Genomic DNA, 21,615 nt, shown 5'->3' with positions numbered 1-21,615 from the left:
TTTACATGCCTATATCTGGTAATCGGAGCAACTATTCTGAAGACAATAATATGCAATATAGCGACAATGTCAATTTCCATCATTTTGTTTTGAAATTCTGTATCTTTTTAAAAAATCTTTTTATGCTCCTTAAAATAACAACAACGACAAAAAGGCAGAAGAAATGCCTTCTCCGGAAATTAATATTTGTACTTAGAATACTTTGGTATATTGGGGAAAGTCAAGGCCACATGTTCACTTCCTCCTAGGACTGGGCTACTCATTAGAGACTTTTCAACAGCATGTCTTACTGGTCCTTCATAATACAGTATCTTAGCTAGAACAGCAAAAGTATGGTATATTTATAAAAAAGTACAGGAAAAAATATATGTCTGAAAAGTGTGATTGCTTTGGTTTCTTTGATGCTAGATAAATGGCTTTTTTAAAAAAATGAAAATATACCGGTCCTGCCTATGTGGGTTCAGGTGTGGCAAATGATCATTTTTCTTTGCTCTCTGAAAGCAGAGTGACCACCAGGGCTGAGCAGATCAAAAAGGTGTGTAGAGGTTACCCTGTCACATACTCAGGGACATATTCCTGGACAGAGATCCACCTCACCCTAAGGGAAAGAAAAGAAATAATGATCTCAAACAAAAAATTAGAAACAAAGCAATAGAAGTTTGTATCCATTAAGAATAAAAATAAAGGATCAATAAGTAACTCAGTCCAATGACTTCTTATTTGATGGATGGAAAAGTGATGGTGAACTACAACTGAGCATAAAACACTGACCCTGCTTGTGACTAGATGCTATGCTTTGTATCCAGATAAATCTACTACTGCTGTTGGGTTTATTTTCTTGCTCTCTTTGCACCTGATCTTCACTGTAGTTGGACAAATACCAATTTCTACTTGCACAGTGCTACTGACAGTGTTTTCCAAGGCAGGAAGAACAAATGCTTTCCAGTTGGTGAATACTCTCTTAATGGGATGAGGTTTTCTTTGGGAAGGAAAGCTCTATATTATATTTATTTCTGGTCATAGTTCTTTTTTTTGGGGGGGGGATCTCCAAAAGCCTTGTCAAAATTCATGTTAAGGTTCAGGATGAATTGTAGTGTCGTGGCTCATAAGTCTCACTGCTCAAGTGTGAGAGAGACTGCATTTCCAAAGGTAAGTGAGCCAGACCATTTCACTTTGATGTCACAGGCCTTGAGGATTGCTAAGAGGCTTGATTATAATTAAATTGTCTCTAGGATTTTTGGGATCGTTTTCTGCGATTTTTTAATCAAATAATCATCAGTGGTTACAGCCTTAGAAGGATTCATACCACCGATTTCATCTCACAGATACCATCAATTCCAAATGCATTAAAGTAGCAGTTCATGAGAAAATGAGAGTCAAAATGAACACTTTCATTTTAAAAAATGTCTCCATCACATGAGATACCGTAGTTACCAATGCTGTTGTTTGCAAGGGTGTACACATCTTCCTGTGCATGTAGGTGTACAGAAAGGATTTATGGGAAAGACCTCATTTTGTGTCTGCAGGTAGAGTCAGAACTGTCTGGGGCACACTGAGAATGACTCCAGAGATAACCCACAGTGTAGATGGGTGGCAGTTTAAATTGACACTTGCAATAGATGGTTAGTTATGTACATTATAGCACCTAAGGGGATTTATTAAACCAAGACATGACTCTGATTGTCATCTGAAGGAACAAAGCATCCCAAAGTTCTGATGAAAATTTGGAGTTTGTATGGAAGTTCAGTGTGTATGTTAGAGATATGACTGTCTACAGTGATCAGAAAATGCCCAATTATGTCAAAGTTTGATAGCAAAGCAAGAAGAGGAATTAATCCTTAAGTATATTATGGTACAGAAGGCTTTTGACTTTGTCACATAATCTCTTTTTATCAAACAGTGCTTTCAACATAAATATGAAGGTCTTACAGTAAATAAATATTATTTGCCACCCTTTCATTTCTTACTCCTTGTGACTAAATGTGCTAAACTGATAATGAAGTATATAGAATTATTTATGTATTATGAAGATATACTAACTGGAATTTTGATGAATGTTTCATCTATTATTTTATGTAACAGAATTCTGTAAAATGTGCACAGTTGTGTTTTCCCGGTAAGTGAAATAAATTTCAAATTGCAGTAATATTTGTATCTATGTTATTATGTGACAGACTCATTTAAATGGTTCCAGAGAGAGTTCAGTGGTATTTTCAGGACAGATATTTGAATATCTTGCACAAAAATAAGGGCAGGTTTTTAAAAATGGGTCCAAAAGAGTCATGTCCCTTTGATGGAAATCACTGCCGTAGTAAACAGGGAGCTGGGCCTTTAATCCAGCTTCTATTCTGTGTTACCTTATTACTTCTGCCTGTTTTCAGAAGTTATGTTGGCCTTTTCTAGGTAAATCTGAGTGTCTTCAGTGAAACAAAAATAGGTAATAATTGAGTACTTACTATATGGTCCATACCAGAGAAATGCTGAGAACCAGAGCAAGTAGTGTGAAAGCTATGTCTGTGCTAAGACAATTCAGAAGAAAGAGAAAAACAAGAGCATGGGACATTTTATAAAAGAAGTGTATCTTGAGCTAGGACAGGTAAGATTTCACGTGATAAAAGTCCATGCATGAGAACAACTCAAGGTTAAAAAAAGAAGCAGATAAATGTGCATCCCCAAAAGAGATACTATGATCTGTGTTCTGGGGACCAGGGAGCCATGAAATACAAAGCAGCCTTCACCAGATACATCAGATCACAGGGGACTTCTGAAAATTAGTTTACATTTCTAAACTATTAAGGCTAAATTTTGATGACATTAAATATGGAACATTTGAAAAAAAACTTCAATAATGTGGGTGGCCTGAAAAAACTGAAGAAATTCATTCTGGCACTGTGTCCAAATTACTTTGTAGCAGGAAGATGATGGAGCACAGATAGACTTCCTGGGATATGATTTGGGATAAAACACAGAAATCATTGCAAAGGAGAAAAGTCAGTTGCCAACAGGAATAAAATTATAGGGAAAAGTAAAAGAAAGCTTGAAGCAAAGAAGTACAAGATTTATCCAGAAAAATGGAGGCGAAATTTCTGCTGTACATAGTGAAATCAGAGAGAGGCTCAGGACACAGATAAGGAAACGCTCTCTTGGTTTTCAGCGTGAGGCGATGTGCATTTCCCGGTGTGCAGAAAGCCCTGATGCTCCAGACCTAATAAGAGCACGGGGAGAGGACAGAACTGTAAGTCTGTGTGCATTTCAAAAGGAATAAGATTACATCAGAAGCTATGTATATCTGTCAGTGTTCATTTGAGAAACAGATTTGTTGCAAGATATATGCACACATATGGCTTTAAAAGGTGGACTTACACCCCAGAACCGAAAGATCCCGTCAAGGGTCTAAGGCCGGGAGCTCTGTCATACCCCATGTGAGTTCGTATCAGGGGGGAAGGGGCTGTGCTGGAAGCCAGGAGAAGACATCCACAGTGCGAGTGGACATTGGCGCTCCTCCAAAGAAACAGAAGCGAGCCTTCCTTCTTCATTCCCTTTTATTCCACTCAGGCTCAAGCACATGCGTTGGTGCGACTCACACCAGGATGGGTCTTCTGTCCTCAGTGAATCCCTTCACCACACCCAGAACTGTGGTCTGCCAAGTTAGTTGGGTGTTTCTTACTCCACTTGATGCAATCGGTCACCATGAGGATGAGGTTCTAAGGGGGAAAAGGGCAGAGTGGAAAGAGGAAGCAAGAGAAAGAGGAAGCAAACAGGATGGGAGGAGAGGAGAAGGGAAACTGCGAGCATCAGAGGAAAAGGGAAGAGAAATAGAAGCTATTTCATTAGTATAAGTGTGCAGAGGTAAGAGTCACTGTGTATGCATGTGTGCTAGTGTGTGTGTATGTGTGTGTACATGGGCATGTGTATTTAGGGAAGGTAAGAGCCAACTTTTGCCAAAAACAGTTGTTATATGCCAGGCATTTTCTCTGAACTTTATAGGTAAGTTTGTTCTATCTTTTACCTATGATTAGCTCAAATCTCCGCAACCATCCTAAAAGTAGGATGTTTTTCTTGGTACTGTAAACTTGTTATATATCAACAATAGAGTGAATGAGAGCAACACATTCAAAATGTTTTTGATTTCTGGGCAGGTTAAAAAATAAATCTAAGGATCTAGAATCCTGCCCACTTCTGATTTTACCTCTCACTCTGAAGCTTCTTTCCAGGTGCTGCAGAATATAGGAGGTACTCTTCAAAAGTGTTGCCACAGTGCCCCATACTTCTTTCTAATCCGTTTTCCATTTCTCAGCCAATGATTTGAGATTTAATGTCTGTCTTTCTGACGAAAAAATAAACTTCATTAGTATTTGGGTAATTAGTGTATGCTTCACCCCCAAGCTCAGCACCTTGCTTTGTGTGGTGGGCATAGTAGGCACTTGGGAAGTGTATGTCGAAGGAACCAAAAGGGATCCATTAATAATTTAATACACTGTGATTCCTCCAACAGACGTTGTGTCACTCTATAAGTGCTCCAATAAAGCTCATCATACCTGCAGTTACATAATCATATACCACGTTTCTTGTTCCTAGATAAACTATGAGCTCTCCCAGGCTGAGATTTATGCTAAAACTTTGTGTCACATTTGTGGAATATAATAGGTATGAAATAAATCTCTGAAAGATTGCAAAGGTCTTCAAACTTAATCAAAAAATTTATAGTAAATAGAGATAGAATGGTAACATTGAAAAAATGTTACATTGATAGTAGTCTAGGAAAGAATGAGGGAAGAAAGTAGGGAAAGAAGGAAGGACCTGGAGGAAGAGAAGAAAGAAAGGTGTCTTAATTATTTTTTTCTTTTCTGAGACAAAATATTCAACACCTTAAGTTAAAGGGGAATGTTTATTTTGCTCACAGTTTGTAGAAGTTTCAGTCCATGATTGGCTGGCTGCAAGGCAGGGTAGCACATGGCAGAAGTAACAGTTCACGGCAGCAGAAGACAGCAAAAGCCATGAGAGTGAGGCAAGCCTCTTTCTGTCTCCGACAGTGTATCCAGTCTCCTGGAATTAGGGCAGTGCCAATCCAATCAGTGGACAGATCGAGCAATCACCCACCCTTAATCCCATCACTGCGCTATGAGTCAATCACACACTCTAGATGCAGCTGCCCCCAAAATCCCTGTGACTGCATGAAGGTTTGTGGGGATATCTAGACACAATAACAGAAGGAAGGAAAAAAGGGTGGATTTAGAACGGGTAGAATACTTTAGGATGTAAGAGTCCTGTGGACCAAAGCTGAAAATGAGAGATAAAAAATGATGAGGTTATTTGCCTTTCCCACTGATGCAGTGTTGTTGCTCCAATAATCACTTTTAGAAATTAACCCTGAGTGGGGTAAAGTGTAAAAGGCTGGATATTTTCTCTTTATTCCCCAGGAGGCGATCTGTGAAGAGAACTCCTTTTAGAACCAAGTGTTATGGAAGTGTTTAATCATCTGCCACATATTAGCAAACATCAGGAACATTGTGCATGTTTCCAGAACACATAGCAAAACACAAAGAGCGGCCGAGAAAGCCATTTCACTCCTGCCATTATTGCTCAGCTAATGTGTGACCTTTCCCTCTTCTTCACAGAACCTAAGGTAAGCTGCAAATTAGGCCGGTCTGCGTCTACATCAGGTGTGCCTCCTCCGTCAGTTACTCCTCTCAGGCAAGCCAGTGACCTGCAACAGAGCCAGGTACCATCATCGTTAGCCAGTCGTGATTGACTTCCTGTGGTGCAACATGCCAAATGCTTCCCACCTCTGTCTGTCCTGTGTTGCCGTAGACGACCTTTCGCATTGTTTTTTTGTTCCTATGTGTGTATGGGCAGGGGTGCGTTTTACAGGGATATCTTTCTTCCTTGTGATTGGTGAAACATTCTTTGCTGTTTGTTACCAAATCATTCTTGTCTCTAATTTTCATCGTTCTGTAATATAAATGTAGTAAACATGTACTATATGTATTGGCATAGTAATTATTTCTAAAACTTCTTTCTCTCTTACATGTTTTGTGTACTTTATACTGTCTGAAAATTTATCAGTATTTGATAAATTTATCTGCTTTGTTTTATGTAACTTTCTTTTTAAATGTTTTGTCCACGGTACTTGCGCAGATAATGTCAATGAATCTGTATATATCTTTTAGCTCTTATCCTGTGATACTGTAATATTTATGGCAGTTTACCTTTATTTTTATTTAGCTTGGAGCATGATTGTAAGATACTGTGAATATTAATGTCCTTATAAATATTCATATACCAACTCATTTGGATTGAAGACGGTAGCTAGTCTTTCTTCTTAGGTTATAGAGACAAGCTGACCAGGTAGTCTGGATATTTACCAAAAGCTGTAGATTAATAAGGCAATCTAGAAATAAAGGACTTTTGTCTCTTACACCATCAAAATCAGAATGGCCTCAGAAAGGGAATGTAAGTGTTCATGCATGGTAAATGAGATCTCTATTATCACTTGGAGGAAAGAGGCAAGAAATAAAGTCATAAGCTAAAACATTATTTAATCCTTCACAATACAGTATGTTTCTCTGATGTTCATTTGGGTGCATGATTGTGAATGGAAAATTTAGTGCGAGGAAAGCCACTACACATAAATGTGTTATCTGCAACTCACCCAGTAGGAATTCAGTATGTTGACTTAATTTGTGAAGCTTAATTGTTGTTGCTGTTAAGTATTATGAGTGTTAAATAGGATAATGTCATCTTGAAGTGGCTTTTCTCTGCTTCTCAGCTTTAATCTTGCATTCATGAAACTTCTGAAACAGTAAATTATAAAACTAACGATGGTACCTCTACAGGAACTGGCCAGTACTGATTAGCAAATTACGTATTCATCAATTATTTTAAATGTCAGGCTATTTAAAAAACATAACTAAGCAGAATAATTGCATTTTTATAATGAGAGACAGTGTGCACTAGTGCTCTTTACTGACTTTAGTATGCACAGTATTTGATTTATTAATATGTGAGCTATCTACAAACATAATAGCTTCTCTCAAGTTGTCATTAAGAATTTCCTGTGTCTTAATTTAAACATTTAAATGCCTTGATAACTAAATGTAGCCATCTCAAACACTTTTTGGATATACAAAAGTAGAAACAGGAAGACACTGAATAAATAAAAACGGTCTCACTAAGAGAAACTGCTACCTTATGTGATTAAAGACATTCCAAATATATTGTATTTAATGTATTTATAGTTTTAAAAGCACTGGATACAAAAGTGAGAAAATTCTAGATAATTAATAGAGGATTGCTTTAATACAACCAATTTTCCAAGTACTGTATACGACCCTTGCCATAACATTATCCTAGGACAGGGATGACAAACACCTTAGAGATGAGTGAGGACTTTAACTGCAACCCAGATCCCACTTTTTTTATCACAAAGTGCCAACAATGAAACTAAATCTGGATACTGAGGTTTTAGTTTTTAAAAAAAACAACTCATACATTAGGATCTTCTGTCTGGAAAGAAAAGCAAAATAACATGTGTGCCATAGGTTTGCCACCACTGCCCTGGGATCTCAGAAGGGTTTTATGTGTTTTGTTTTGCTTTTCCTAATTAACTTTAACTATTTCATCTAAAATCCTTCATCTGTCAAGGAAAGCAGGTTTCTAGGGCAAACTTCCAGAACATAGAGACAAAATACGTTCTTTATACTTTCACATACAATTCATTGCTAATCTGGTGGGATTTTTTTCATTCTTCAAAATATAGTGATGTGAGAAAAGCTCTTTATGTGCTGTTGGTCTCCTTACCTAGTGATAGAAATTCTAGCAGTGATGAAAGACAGATCTGTTGAATCAAAGAGTGGATGCTCACTGTCGTCTAGGGTGGGGGCACACAGCGTTACCAGACAATCATTTTGGTCACTTATAAAAATTTTTCCAAAATAAGGAGCCTAAGCAGTTGTTAAAATGCAGAATACCTTATTTTTATTCTTAATTGTTTTATTAGTACGTTTATAGTACATAACGATTACATTCATCCCAGAGAGCTGGTCCATGCACATAACATATTTTAATTCTTTTTACATCCTTTTCTCCTCCTTTTCCTCTCCTTTCCTTGGTCTTTTGGTCCCTTTTCCACATGCAAAAGATCTGTGTCCCCACTTCCAATTACCAGTCTTTTATTTGTTTATACTCTAGTTTTTCATGTGAGAGTAATCATGTGATGTTGTATATCAGATTTAGTTCCACAATTTCTACTTAGGAGATGTATCAATTTCATATTAGGAAATTGTTGGAAAACCATGTGATCTATTTAAAGAAAAGTCATCACCAGCTGCCAGTATGGTTCTAGGAGTGCCTATCCGTTGTGGAGCTCAGCCTTAGGAAAGAGGGGTAGGAAGGGTAGACGTGGCCGACACAGATGCAGGGAGGCGGCCAAAGCGCCTGGCCACCACCAGTCTACAGCCTCAGATCAGTGATCACTGATCATCATCAGAGTCTGTAGACAAAAGAAAGACCTATAGAAATATGTAATGTTATGGCCTGGAACTTCAAGGTACACAAGAGAAAATGTAAGGCGAAGGAAAGAAATGAGTTTCTAAATAGTTAGCACACTTCTTATTCTGAAACTCAGAAGCAAAAATTCTATTCTATTCTTTCTTAATTTCCTCTTACGTGAATTGACTAGACATGGGACACAGGGTCATTTTCATGGAATTCTATTGCAATGCAGACTGATTTTTAAATTTGTCATAATGAAAGTCTTTGGAAATCAAACTGAATTTCTGTGCCTGTCATTAGAAAGTTAATATCTTACTTATGAAAGTAAAACTTATAAAAGCCATCCATTGAACCCAGAGCACGTGCCACTTTCTCATTTTTCCTCTGTAACAGGAGAAAGCCGTATATTAAGAAAAAAGAGACATGGAAGGTGGAGGTAGACAGCCGTGGGGATTCACGGCGTCGCCCTGGGAATGGGGCCAGTGTCTTCCTGCACTGCAGTTGGGGGGAGCAGCAGCTGATACTCATCCCTAGTAAAACCACGCTTCCTTCAGGAATGGAGAGGCCAGGGTGGCTGAGCGTGGTGATGCATGTCTATAATGCCAATCCTCTGGGAGACCGAGGCAGGAGACCTGACATTTGAGCCCAGCCTGGGAAAATTAGTAACTTAGTGAGAGCCTGTCTCAAAAATGTAAAGAGCAGGGAGCGGTGGGGTGGGAGGTGGAGCTCTGTGCAAAGTCCCTGCGTTCAGTCTTTGATACTAACACATTAATAAAATTGAATGAATAAATGAGTGAAAGAATGAATGAATGAATGAGGAGAAGCCAGGATATAGCTCTACAGTGAACTTCAGGTCTCCTTGAAAAATGTTTTTAAGAAATATTTAGACTAGTTTTCCTGGAAATAAAGGAGATGAGAACACATCCTCAGCTACACACATATCCACCGGTCTCACACCCATGCACACACACTCTGAAACACTCACACATCACCATGGCCCAAGCGCTTATAATTGAAACCTCACGTTTTTCCTGAGACATTCATTCTGACTATCTGTAGTCATCTTTGACTTTGAGCAGGGACGTGTACTTTCAATCTGAGAGACCAGGATCTCATTTGAAATCAGTGGCCAAGCCCACCTTCACCTCCTGAGTGGGCGTCTGGTGTCCTATGGGCTCTCTGTGTTGTGACTCAAGTGTCAGGTTAGGGATCCCCAGTTCCCTCTGCATGGCCCCTCAGGATTGTTTATCAGATGCTTATTCCTGTGGACTGCAGGCCCCTGGCCTCTCTCCAAGCTCTGCACATTTCTCTTTTGGGAGGTGACCTGAGCGTAATGATCGCATCCCAGGCCACCTCGGACACACTGGTTCCTTCCCCGCGGACCGTAGCTGTCCACATGGGCATCTGACCCGCATTCTGGGATAATGAGGGAACACACTAGGGTATCTCTCCAGAGATGGATTTGTGTTCAGATTGTGCTTCTGTACATGCTCAAATGTCAACAGGGTTTTCTAAATAATGCTTTAAATAAAGAAAGACAAGTGACTCAAACAAGGATTTGGGATCCATATACATTGACACAAACGTAAAGAGGACCAAGATAGATTCCCTGACAAGGACCAGGCCCAGTTCTGAGTGTTCCTTCCATGGCAGACAGTGTGGCCCATGTAGTGAGTCTTTTTTTGAGTTTCTGAATATCTCCCTTTATAGAGGGCCTTCCCTTCCTATGTAGAGAGTGTTTTCCTCATGCAGTCAGGTTTGGTCCCTGTTCTTGGTCCTTATTTTCTTCAGAGCAATGGTATCATTGACTTGTGAAAGTTCCTGCAGTGCTTTGCCTTAAAACATTGAAAAAATTGTTGTTCTTTGTCAAGTTCATTGTGACTTTTGGGCTTTTTCTTCTTCTCCTCCCCCTACCCCTTGGTTTGAATCGGAGGAAGACTAAAGACAAAGGAAGGGCCAATAGAGTAACGGGCTGGGTATAGAAAGAGGACACAGAAATCTGATTTCATCCACTTAGTGCCTACCCCTTCACCCTAAACCTAACCCCTGAAAGATGTATCCCCATTTAATTCCACTTTCTGCAGGATCAAGTAGAAAGACAAAAATAAAACCTCAGAGATATATGGGACATCTCTGAACTTTCCTCTCGGTTTTGCAGGACATGTAAAACTGTTCTGAAAGTGTAGTTAATAAACAGAACAAGACTTGAAAGCAGAGAAGCTTTAGTCTCATTTCTTCTTTAGGCTTTTGGGGTTGCCCCATAGCACAGCTATGACTGTTTTGACCAAAGTTCACCTTGCTAGTTTCACTTTTTTGAATAGACCGAGGACATAGATGTTATGAAGTTTTATCTGATCAAGTGGGTACATTTTCAAATGCTTCCCATCTAGAAGGTGCTCAGGTTTTTGTTTCAGACAGGAGAGCACAGAGTTGGGAAAGGGAGCCCCACCGAACGTGTAGTTGGGACCACGTGGCACTGGGTGTGACAGAAGGATTCCTCTTCTACCATCTCAAGGATTAGCATTCTTTTTCTCTCGTTGCTGTTGTTTGAAGACTTTGCCACCCTCTAGGCTATCTGATCAGACCTCAGCTGAGAAAATGCTCTCTATCCCATCTGTTCTTTCACGCAGCTGATTTGATTGTGTACATATGGTTATCTCACGAGACAGAGAAAAAGTAAAAATAGAACCTTGAAACACAGCATCCCATCACCAGCTTTCTTTCCGTCTAGCCATGCTGCAGCTTTACGAATGGCTCCTATAATTTACTTCGTTCTGTGCTAAGGTCAATCTGAAATGGCTTTGCAAATGTGGGGAAGTCCAATAGAGGGATTTAAACAATATTCACAAGTTTACAACCCAAAATCAGCATCAAATTCATATCTATCTGTTCTAACTTCAAATTGTAAAATAAAGTGTTTTGTTAACGAAGATTATGCTGCAAAAATTTTCAATTGCTCTAGTGATATTTACTGAAGATTGGCTCTAGCCTCATGAATTGTGGAATAAATTGAAGTCACAAATAAGGATAACCAAGGCTAAGTGATTATTGCCATGTATTATAGCATAGTGTCATTAAAATATTGTAAGTATAAGGGCTGGGGGTTTGCTCAGTGGAACAGAACCTGCCTGGCAAGTGTGAGGTCCTAAATTTGATTCCTGATAAACCATATCCCACCCCTAAAGTAATAATGTAAGTGCAAAAAAATTCATAACCTATGTGCTTTCTGCAATCCTGTCTGATTGACTTTTAAAAATGTTATTTTTGTGGAGCTCCGTGTAAGCTTTAATCAACGTCATATTTAAAGAAAGAAGAGGAGTTGTTATTACCTTCAAATAGTAGCTAAGTCCAGTAATATGTGAAATGAAATCAGTGTTATTTGATTTGTACATTTATACAAAGAGTTCAGATGGCAGGAATCCAGACTGTATTTTACAACCATCTGCAGTATGGGATGAATAACTTTGACATATTATTTGCCCACTACATGCTTAGGAGATTTTGCACAGGTTGAGAAACACGATATTTGGAAATCGCCTTTTAAAGTCCTGTAGTCTCATAACCAGTCCCTCAGGAGCTCTATTATCAAGTGGCATGAAATACAACAATGTCCTGCTTCCACCCAGTCTTTTCACCATTTGTTCTCTTGGAGTATGACAGTGCAGAATGCAAGACGGTGTTTTCTGTGAAATCATGAGCCTATTGACAAATGGTGATGAGGACTGGGCTGAGTGGACTCGGAGTGTTTCTCCTGGCTCTGTACCCCTTGGTACCTGCATGTACTTTACACCACAGAATCAGTGGTCAGTTGGCGACTGGACACACCAGGGTTACAGGGACAAGTGCCAAGTAGCGAAGAGTATATAATCCAGAATTTTTTTTTTAATGCAAGGAAGAGGCAAGAGTTAGGTTCTTAGGTGAAGTCTGCATAAAGGCAATCATGTCCCTTTTATTGTTATATAACGTGCTTCTCATGTGTAGGAATATGCTTTGATTATATCCACACCATAATATGTCTTAGGGCTGTGATTACTGTCTCACCTGACAACTGAGGGTGCTGAATCAGGGTTACACAGTGTGGCCAAGGTTTTGTATGTGTTAGATGTCAGAGTCTTGATCTGAGTCAGTATCTATAAACTGGGTAAAAGCTTGAGACTTAGAGGAGTAAGAATTCATTCAAATTCTGGCTCTACAAGGTGTGTGTCTTTAATATTCTAACTTTTCTGAGTCTTTGTATTCATCTATAAAATCTAGTTTCCTAGTGTAGGTGTTTCTGAGAATTAATGAAATAAGATGCTCATGAAAAGAACGAGGTAGACACTATGTGCTGGTAAAATACGGTACCTATTCTTTTTGCTTCCATTGGAGCATTTCCTTCTTCCAATAAGCCAGATTTTCTACTTGCTGAAGAATTCTTAGGAGCCTCATTGCAGCTACTTCAAAGAGGCAGGCATAGAGGAGTTGGTTTAGTCTGTACCAGGAGTACCGGTCTTAGAGAGAGCTAACTGTTAACAGTGATCCTGAAAAGGAGACAGGTTTTTAATCAGTTATATATTTTAAATTTTCTATAGATGGTGCATCTCTTAATTTCTGTACCTGGGACCGTTGAATTTCCTCTCTCCTGTCCTTGATATGTCACGTGATCTGTGTTCACTGTCCCTCCTCTCATAAGTGAGAAATTAGATATACATTATTCCACTACATACTATATAGTAGGCAGCCTATGTCTGATGTTTCATCTTGGCTTGTAGTTTAAAAATAAAGTGAGTAGAGATCTGCTACAGGAATCATTTCAAAAATTTGAACTTGCCTGTCCTTTAATACTACTTATTTCCTTATGTGAGCAAATCTAGTGAAAATGATAAGACCACACAGGATGATTCTGTCTGCTGGGGTCAGGACAAAATGCAGTCAGAGGACACTTTTTTTTTTTTTTTTTGCCAATATCCACATTTACTTGGCAAGACCATAGTTTTGTAGCCCATAATGAAGCACATTGTAGAATATATCCAAGTATTGAAATCATTGTCAGGTTCCAGTTTCTGTTGGTATTAGGTAGATTTCTGATGCCCCCTAGTAGCCGAGGTGCTTATTACAACCTATACTTGCTTGGCCTTTCAGAATACTAATGGGATCAAGCAAAACAGTTTGCTTGTGAACAAGAAGATGAGCGAGCTGTTGTCTAACTTTTAAACATACTGTTTAAACTGCTGTTGGGAGAATGAAATCATGAATCACATTGAGTGATCTTGAAGTGCTGTGCATTAACGAATAGAGGCGACCCTTTTCATTAGGATTTATCACCTCCCCTGTATACTGCAATTTCCTTAATCCGAATTCAGTCTCCAGGAAGGATTTCTACCTCTGTTTTCAGACCAAAAGGAAAAAGAGCAGAAAAATCTTAATTGAATGAATGGAAGAATTTCTTGTCTTATTTTGTTCACCATTAACATCTTTGAAATATGTAGCTTAGGAGTCTTTCCCCAAAAAACCATCTTTATGACTTAGAGTTGGGTTAAGAATAAAGGTTATATGATATTGAGATTGGCTCACAGTTGCACTACTTGGAATAGTAAATATATTCACATGGAAAATGCCTTCCTTCAAAAGCATTAGCAATCTTCAATTTCTTCATCCAGCTTATCTGCTGGACGCATGCGTTTTGTGCCAAAAATGAACACTATCTTTCAAGTTGTAAACTCCTCTGCAAGTAAAAGCAGATTTCTAAAGTAGCATGTGTGGACAGCTAATTGTGCACTTGATAACAATATACCATCACAATCAATTCTCGTAGCATTAACTCTGAATCCCTACATCACTATTCTAGTCTTGTCACTGAGACACAATACTCAATGCCCACAACTTAAAAGAGAACAGGGTTGTATTTGGCTCACCTGTTCATTTCATAGGCCACTGGCTCCATAGCAGGAGGGCATAGCTAAGGGGTACAGTGGAAGAAAAACTGCGTCTGCCATGGTGGACTGGAAGAAACCAGAGAGAGGAAAGAGCCAGGGAGAGAGCTGTACCCTACCAGCAGTGGCCCATCCACCTGCCTCCCCTGACCAGGCGCCGCTTCCTAACAGAGTGCTATTAGGTCTCGTGATTGCTTCCTCCCCAAGTCCCGCCGATAAGCAAACGAGGCCTTTGAGAACATTGTAGATATAATCCATAGTGATCGCCAAGGAAGAAACTGAGCCTAGAGAGTTGCTATTATTTGTTGAAGGTCTCACAGCTAGTAAGAAGCTTCTTTACACGTGTGAGAGTGACTGTCTGCAAAGCCTGCGTGGTTCCGTCCACTAAACCTCTGCCTTATACATTTGCTTTCTTCACTTTCATTCATGTATTTAGTCATCTTTGGTTTTCCAGTCATCCTTTGGTCTTCAGCTGCTCTGAATTTAAAAGTTTCCTAGGAGAGCATGAATTCAACTAGGACTTCAACTAAGCAAGTGTCTACCTTATGATTAACAGTTCCAAGAGTGAGACAGATTTGGGGATGTGACTCCCGGAAGAAAGCGAAGTGTCAGTTAAGTTTGGACCATTCTGTGTGGACCATGGACTAGTGTGAGAAATCAACTGTGCTGCGGTATGAGTGTACACAAATGTGTGTACATGTGCATATGTGTGCGTGTCTGTGAACATAAACCATTTAGCACACCTAATCTCGGTATTCTGAAAAAAATGTCACATAAACACACACACACACACACACACACACACACACACACACACACCTAGTACACTTGACTCAAACACCAGCTGGTAGAACACAGCAAGTTTATAACTGAAAATACCAGGAGACAATAATGTATTCACCAAGGTTTATTTGGATTCTGGGTTTCTGCATCAATCCAGGGAACAGTCGCTTGAAAGGTTCAAAAATAACCATACTGTCACTTCAAAGCATTTGTTTTCTAAAGTGGATGTTGCATTAGAGCTAGTTAATAATCCCCAGTTGTCAGCTATTTGACAGGGAAGATATTTGGTATTTGGAATGCTACATTTAATGACTTAGTTCCTGAAAAATGAGAAAGCTATTTGAAGGACCAAAAGGTGTCAAGACTAATCCTACCCAACTCAGTCAACTTTGCATATAAAAGGGGCAGCAGCTTTTTCAGTAGAAGCCAACACAGCTAAGTTGCTTATTACTTCAGGAACACTCCAGGCAGGAGCTGTTTCTACTCCAGGTCTGTACTTTGGCTTGTCTAACACATACCTAAATAAAGCACGAGACCCCTGTGGTGCCCAGGCACTCACACTCCAGTATGGCTGAGTCCAGGCCTAGTGCAATTTGCAAGTTCTTTGATTTCTGCATCCATAAAGAATGAGATAATGGATATGAAAATACATTTCAGACTAGAGTGGATAAAACCAAGTGCTTTTATTTAGTCATTCATTCATTCATTCATTCATTCATTCATTCAACACACAGGATCCTTTCACCATTTTGCTTGAATGAAGAAGTACAAAGCACTGTCTCTAACCTCTTGAGATCACATGGGAACCAAAGAGGCAAGCCAGGCATCAGACAGGAAAGTAAAAGTGTGACAGTGGCCAGGCCAGCAGTTATTTGGACTTCTTTCTCTTGAATCCCACTTATCTTGCAAGATGACCATGAAGTCTAGTGACAGCCAGCGTTTCTCACCCATTTCCCACCTCACTTTCTACCTCCAATCCGTTCTTCACACCAACATGTTAGTGTGTGTTAATATTTCCCATGTACAGTTCGCTCAGAGCAGCACCCTGCTGCAGGGTGGAAAGACGCACTGCCCCGCGTGCACGTTAAGGCTCTGGGTAACCTGGCCTTGACCTTCCGGCTCAGGTTCATCACCTCCCCCCCGCCATCACCTCCCTGCTACATCTCATGCCGGTCCACACACCCGGCACTGGCATCGTTGTTTCTCACTTCTAAGTGCTCCAGGGATGCCGCCAAGACTCACCTAACTGCCTGCTTGGACCTCCCTTGCTCAAGCCGGCCTGTAACCAAACTCTTAACTTCAGTCTGGGATCCAGTGTGTTCTCTTGTCTGCACAGCTGTCCCAGCTGTGCCCAGCACACTTCCCACGTCTTCTTCTTTACCTTTTATTTATGAAGCGTAATCATAAATAACCTAAATTTTGTATAAAATAGAAAAATCATCCAAAAATGTTACTTTTTGTTGTATTATTCAGAAAAGAAGTCCTGGAAAAGTTGGATTCAATAAATTCTTCTACTATTGTAGTGTTTAATTTAGAGAGGTAAGCAGAAGTAGGCATAGGGAGAAAGAGAGAAAGATTTCTTGAATATACGTTTGAGTACAGACATGCTATTTCATTTTTCCTGGAGCACCTCTTTTCTTCCAGAAAGGCAGCCTATCAAAACTGTAGGCTTGTGAGAGCTGAGAATGTCTCAGCACATATTGGATGGATGACTAAATTAATGGGAAGATAAGCACATGACGGTAAAAGTCTTGCAATAGTTTGCAGAGGTGTTTGATCTCCCAACACACGGCTCTGCACACACCACACAGGCCTCCCTCCCTCTGGCTACTCAGTGAACTAGATTTACCTGCTTCCTGAAGAGGAGGGAGAAGTGAAATCCCAGTACCACTGGCAAGTCACCATACTGCAAGTCACAATGAAAGAGAAATCTTTATTATACTTGTTAAAAGTTACTTCTTTTTTTTTTTTTTAACAAGGAAACTTTATCAATAGGAAAAAAATCCAGTGTCCCGAGAACACATTCTATTCTTAAACACATTCTATTCTTAAACAATTCTATGATCTATTTTAAATCGAATATTAACTTTGATGAATTAAGACCTTTATATTCCCTGAGAACAGAAGCGATTATGAATCCTTATCTCCATAATTCAACATAGAGTTTTATCTTTGAAAACAAAATTTATAAAACCATGTATAAACTTTATTAACCTTTTTGGTTTGCAAAATTTGCATAAGTTGATTGAGGTTTCTGTCTCTTTTTTTTCTCTTTTTTCTACTGTCCTGCCCCGACTGTTCCGAGCATCTGCTAAAGACTCCTTGTTGGGTGATTTAGCGTCTCTTACCTGCCTAAAGAATTCCTTACCTGCCTAAAATATAGGCAGGTAAAATAAACTAAATGTAAATACAGGAGACAAACATTAAAGATAAATGCAGGCGCTCTCAGTGATGAGTATCTGGCAGTTATGGCAGGCGCTGGGATCCAGAGTCTCTCTGCTGTCCTGTGGGAGTGCTGTATGGGAAGGGTGGCGGTCTGAGGGTGGGGGATGCATTGTAATCTAAGTCAGAAATATGCAGGTGAGCTGTCTGATGATTCGCTTAATCAGCCAGACGAGGGCAGCTCTTCACCGTTCCTCTCCTCCTATAAACCAGCAGGCATCTTGCAGATCTGAGCTTGCAAGATTTCAGTACCTTCATTGAAGCCAAAGGGAAAATGTGCTGAGGAGAGAGATCCTGGGCTGGCCTGGAGGAGGACAGACGTGTCCTTCCTCGCTCCCCATTCTTCTCTCACCTTCCTGCTCCTCCTCAGCTATTCATGGGGCTTTGCACAGTGTGGCTGCGCCCCAGGTGCAAGACCTAGACAGAGCTCTGCGCAGTCGTCCTGATACGACTTTGGCAGCCGGTATGTGTGCAGCAACTCGGTTCAAGCCACTGTGATCTGGGCAAAATGTAGAAGGAGTAAAATTAATTTTCGCTCCTTTTAATGCTCTGGAATCACCCACCTTATGCGCAGTTAGTACATTTTGTGTAATAACTCTGGTTAGCCCAACTTCTCTTGCACTGTGAACCACTTATAAGCGGCACATTTAACTGTCACTGGCATTTTGTAGTAACTCACACTTGTATGTTGCAGTCTGCAGATGGCTTTCATATACTCAGTCATCAAGTGCTCACTGCTTTCCTGCAAAGCACCAAGTGTCTTCTAGGTGCTGAAGTTTGCAAGATGGTTGTGTTTAATGAACTCTCAACTTTGTAAAGAGGACAGGTGTGTGTGTGTGTGTGTGTGTGTGTGTGTGTGTGTGTGTGAGCACACACTTGCAATTCAGCATAATTAACAAGAGTATCCTCCCAAGACAGAGGGATTAGCTGCTAGTGGTTTGACATTACAGAAAGAGGAACTGGAAAGTGATGCACTTCTTAGTGAGAGAAGGTTCAAGGGTCCGAGGCCAATATGGGCCGGGTTAAAATTTGCAAAATTTTGAGAAGCCTGAAGCCACACCATTTATCAGCAAAGTGCAAGCAGTTGAACATTACAAGTACCAAGTATGATGTCGAAAAGACTGGGGACAATAGCATAACAGAAGGCAGGACACGGCAGAAAGCTGGTGGAGAAGGACTAATCCTGAGTGTGATCACTATTGCTCCCACTTCCCAATGGGGAAACTGAGTCAACTTGATCCTCAAGGGAACATGTGCTGAACAGTTGTCTGATTTTCATTCATATGCCAGTTTCCTGAGATGGCATGGGTACAACAGGTGACAGGCTGAATGTAGGGGGCAGCCTTGCCCAAGACAATTAGCATCGCAAAGGAGACAATGTTCACCTGAGAAACTCTCAAGTGGGTAAAACCCCGAGAGCATTAAAACTAAACAAACAATGTCAACAATAATTCTGTGGTCTAATACAAAGCGCATTTTCAAATCTTTACTGCATAATGCCTTTTACTGCAGGATCCCACCGAAGAATGTACATTACATTTAGTCATCATTGTTTCTTTCTATTTCTCCTTTTTAAATTTTGATCCCTTTCGATCACAACTATTTTCTACCCTCACTAATTTCTGAAGACACTGGCATTTTGAGGGTTTAGAGTAGTTTTACTTTTCTCTGAAATATTCAGGATTTTCCAGCACTTTTGATTTTTCTGACAGTGCCCATGAGGGGTAAGGTGGTTGAGCAAAAAGGCCACAGACAGCGGTGACGTGTCATAGACAGCCCTGGGACATAGGACGGCACTTCTGCATTAGCAGGGACTGAGGTCTGAGGACTCAGCGGATGTTTTTCTACCATAAATGCTCTTTGCACCCGGAGTCAAGGGTTATAGAGACTGCCTGAGAGTTTGTCTACCAAAGGACCCATCTCTGATAAAACGTATTGTGTCTCTTGGATTGTCTACAAGAAAATAAAATAAAAATATTACTGTGCCTTACTGATGTCTAAATAATTTGACCTAACTTTTTCCGATGTGATCAGTCACAGCGGCCCTACAAATTTGACAAAAGGTCAGACGGAATCTCGAGCTCACATTCCTCGTCATGGCACATGTGAATCTGAATCCCTCTTCCTTCCTGGGCCGCTGTTCTTTCCAGTGTGCATAAACTGCATTCTTAGGAGTAGTGCGGAGCAAGGGCATTTTGCCAACTGCCTGTGCCCTTCGCCGCCACTAGAGGGCGAGAGAGGACTTCCAATGTGAGTCACAAGTTTCATACAGAGTTACACACGAATAAATGAAGAAAATAATCATTGTTCCTCAGTTTGTGTCCCCCTACTCTACTGAGTCACTTTAGTTAAAATATATTGCATACACATTAGCTATAGATCACATACAATAAGATCAAATATAGATATCAAGAAGCTGCAACTTGAGTGTACATCCCTTATTTATAGTGAAGTTTTAAAAAGGCATGTGTGGTTGTTTTACGAATCCTGTATTAAACACTTTCAGAAGCAAAACGTGGTGCATGCCTTCATATGGTTGGATGCTAGTGACTATTTTGCATGAGTCTCTCTCTTCCATTTTAGAGATCAGCAGTCATTATGGAGTGCAAATTTGTCTCATTTTATTCTCTACGTTTTCAGAATTAAAGTTTCCCAAATAAGTCTCTGCACTCACACCTTTATTTGCATCACATAAAATATTATAATGGTTAATTCATCTTTTTAGAACCCAGTCCTGTGGACAAATGAGGCAAATCCATCTTTTATGAATTATAAAACAGGCCTCATCTAGAATAAAACTGGAAAACTACATTTTTAATGCAGGTGATAGAAAGAATGTTAACAAGGTAATAATAATAATGAAAGAATAATATTTTAGCGATGGAGAGGGGGATCTGACAGCACTAGGAAAGCATGGGTCCAGAATATGGTGGGAAGAGATCAGTTTGTTCTATATTTGAGTAAATTTGTCACTAGGACGTGATAAAGTGAATGACAAGCAATTCCCACCATTTGCATTAATATTCAACTTTTGAAATGATGAAAATGTTAAGCAGCTTTCAGTGTAATAATAAAAAGGTGTAATTATGCTAAACTCTAAAAAAACGAAAGTAAAGAGAAAACGTTTTAAAATCCCTTCACTTTTGTCTAGCATCCGATGACGCGTAAGAGTGAACAGATTAAATTAAAAGCTGCGGGTCGGGGATACAGCTCAGCGGTGCAAGTGTCTGCCTGGTACCCAAACCAAAAGCAAATGAATTAAAAGCTGCTGTTATTCAAGAACTTTGAAATATCCTGTGAAAGCATCCAAGACCTCAGAGACTCATGTTACATGTGGGAAAGATAATACACTTCACATGAAGAAATTTGCTTTGCTCATTCTGATGCTTTCAAACTCTTTCTGATCCAAACAGTGAGCACAGTATTTGCCGGATTTAAATTGCACAGTGACATAGATGGACCTTGCTGAGTTCCTTCGCACAAAATCGGCTTAGCCCTGGTCCCATTCCCACGGGCCTACCGGAGACAGGCGAATGCTGCTGTATAGTGTTTTTGTTAGACCTAAAATAAAACCTGGGGATGTTTCAAAGGGAAAGGTAATGCAATTTTTCCTTTGGAGATCTTACCACCACAATAGATGTCCGACTACGGTTCTGCCAGAATGTAGGGGAAAGTGTGCTAGATTAATCTTTCCAACCTTTCAGCATGATTCTATAGAAAAATTTTGAAAAAGACCTCTAATGAATGCCTTTCGTCCTGGTTGGTATAGCCTTCCATTGCCACAGGGTGGCGCTGTTGCCTTAGTTTTTCTCCTTGCTGGGACGCAGGCTTTCTGCATGTTCCCTAAAGTTCTGGGCGGGGATTGTAGGCAGGTGCCGCTGTAGCAGTGTTCCGTGCTGTGGCTGCTTTTCAAACATACTTCAGAAGCATCAAACAGTAATTTATTCTTCATCATATGTTTTGTAATGACAGAGACCTGGATTTG

The 21,615-nt window shown here is 40.0% G+C and overlaps 1 protein-coding gene across 4 annotated transcripts in view; it reads left to right on the top strand.

Annotated features, from left to right (window-relative positions):
* The window catches only part of Nyap2 (neuronal tyrosine-phosphorylated phosphoinositide-3-kinase adaptor 2), a 320,940-nt gene that overhangs the window by 213,432 nt on the left and 85,893 nt on the right, over positions 1-21,615 (top strand). For all 4 annotated transcript variants that reach the window (XM_063237236.1, XM_063237235.1, XM_063237234.1 and 1 more), the window contains one exon: positions 5,619-5,722. In XM_063237236.1, coding sequence (XP_063093306.1) covers positions 5,619-5,722 — 104 coding nt within the window. The remainder of the gene's footprint in view (positions 1-5,618; positions 5,723-21,615) is intronic.

Source organism: Cavia porcellus, unplaced genomic scaffold (genome assembly GCF_034190915.1).
Source record: "Cavia porcellus strain 051 isolate PalLab524CR breed Dunkin Hartley unplaced genomic scaffold, mCavPor4.1 scaffold_26, whole genome shotgun sequence".
NCBI lineage: Eukaryota > Metazoa > Chordata > Mammalia > Rodentia > Caviidae > Cavia > Cavia porcellus.
Note: the sequence above shows the minus strand (reverse complement) of the source record. Positions and strands in the feature narration are given on the sequence as shown.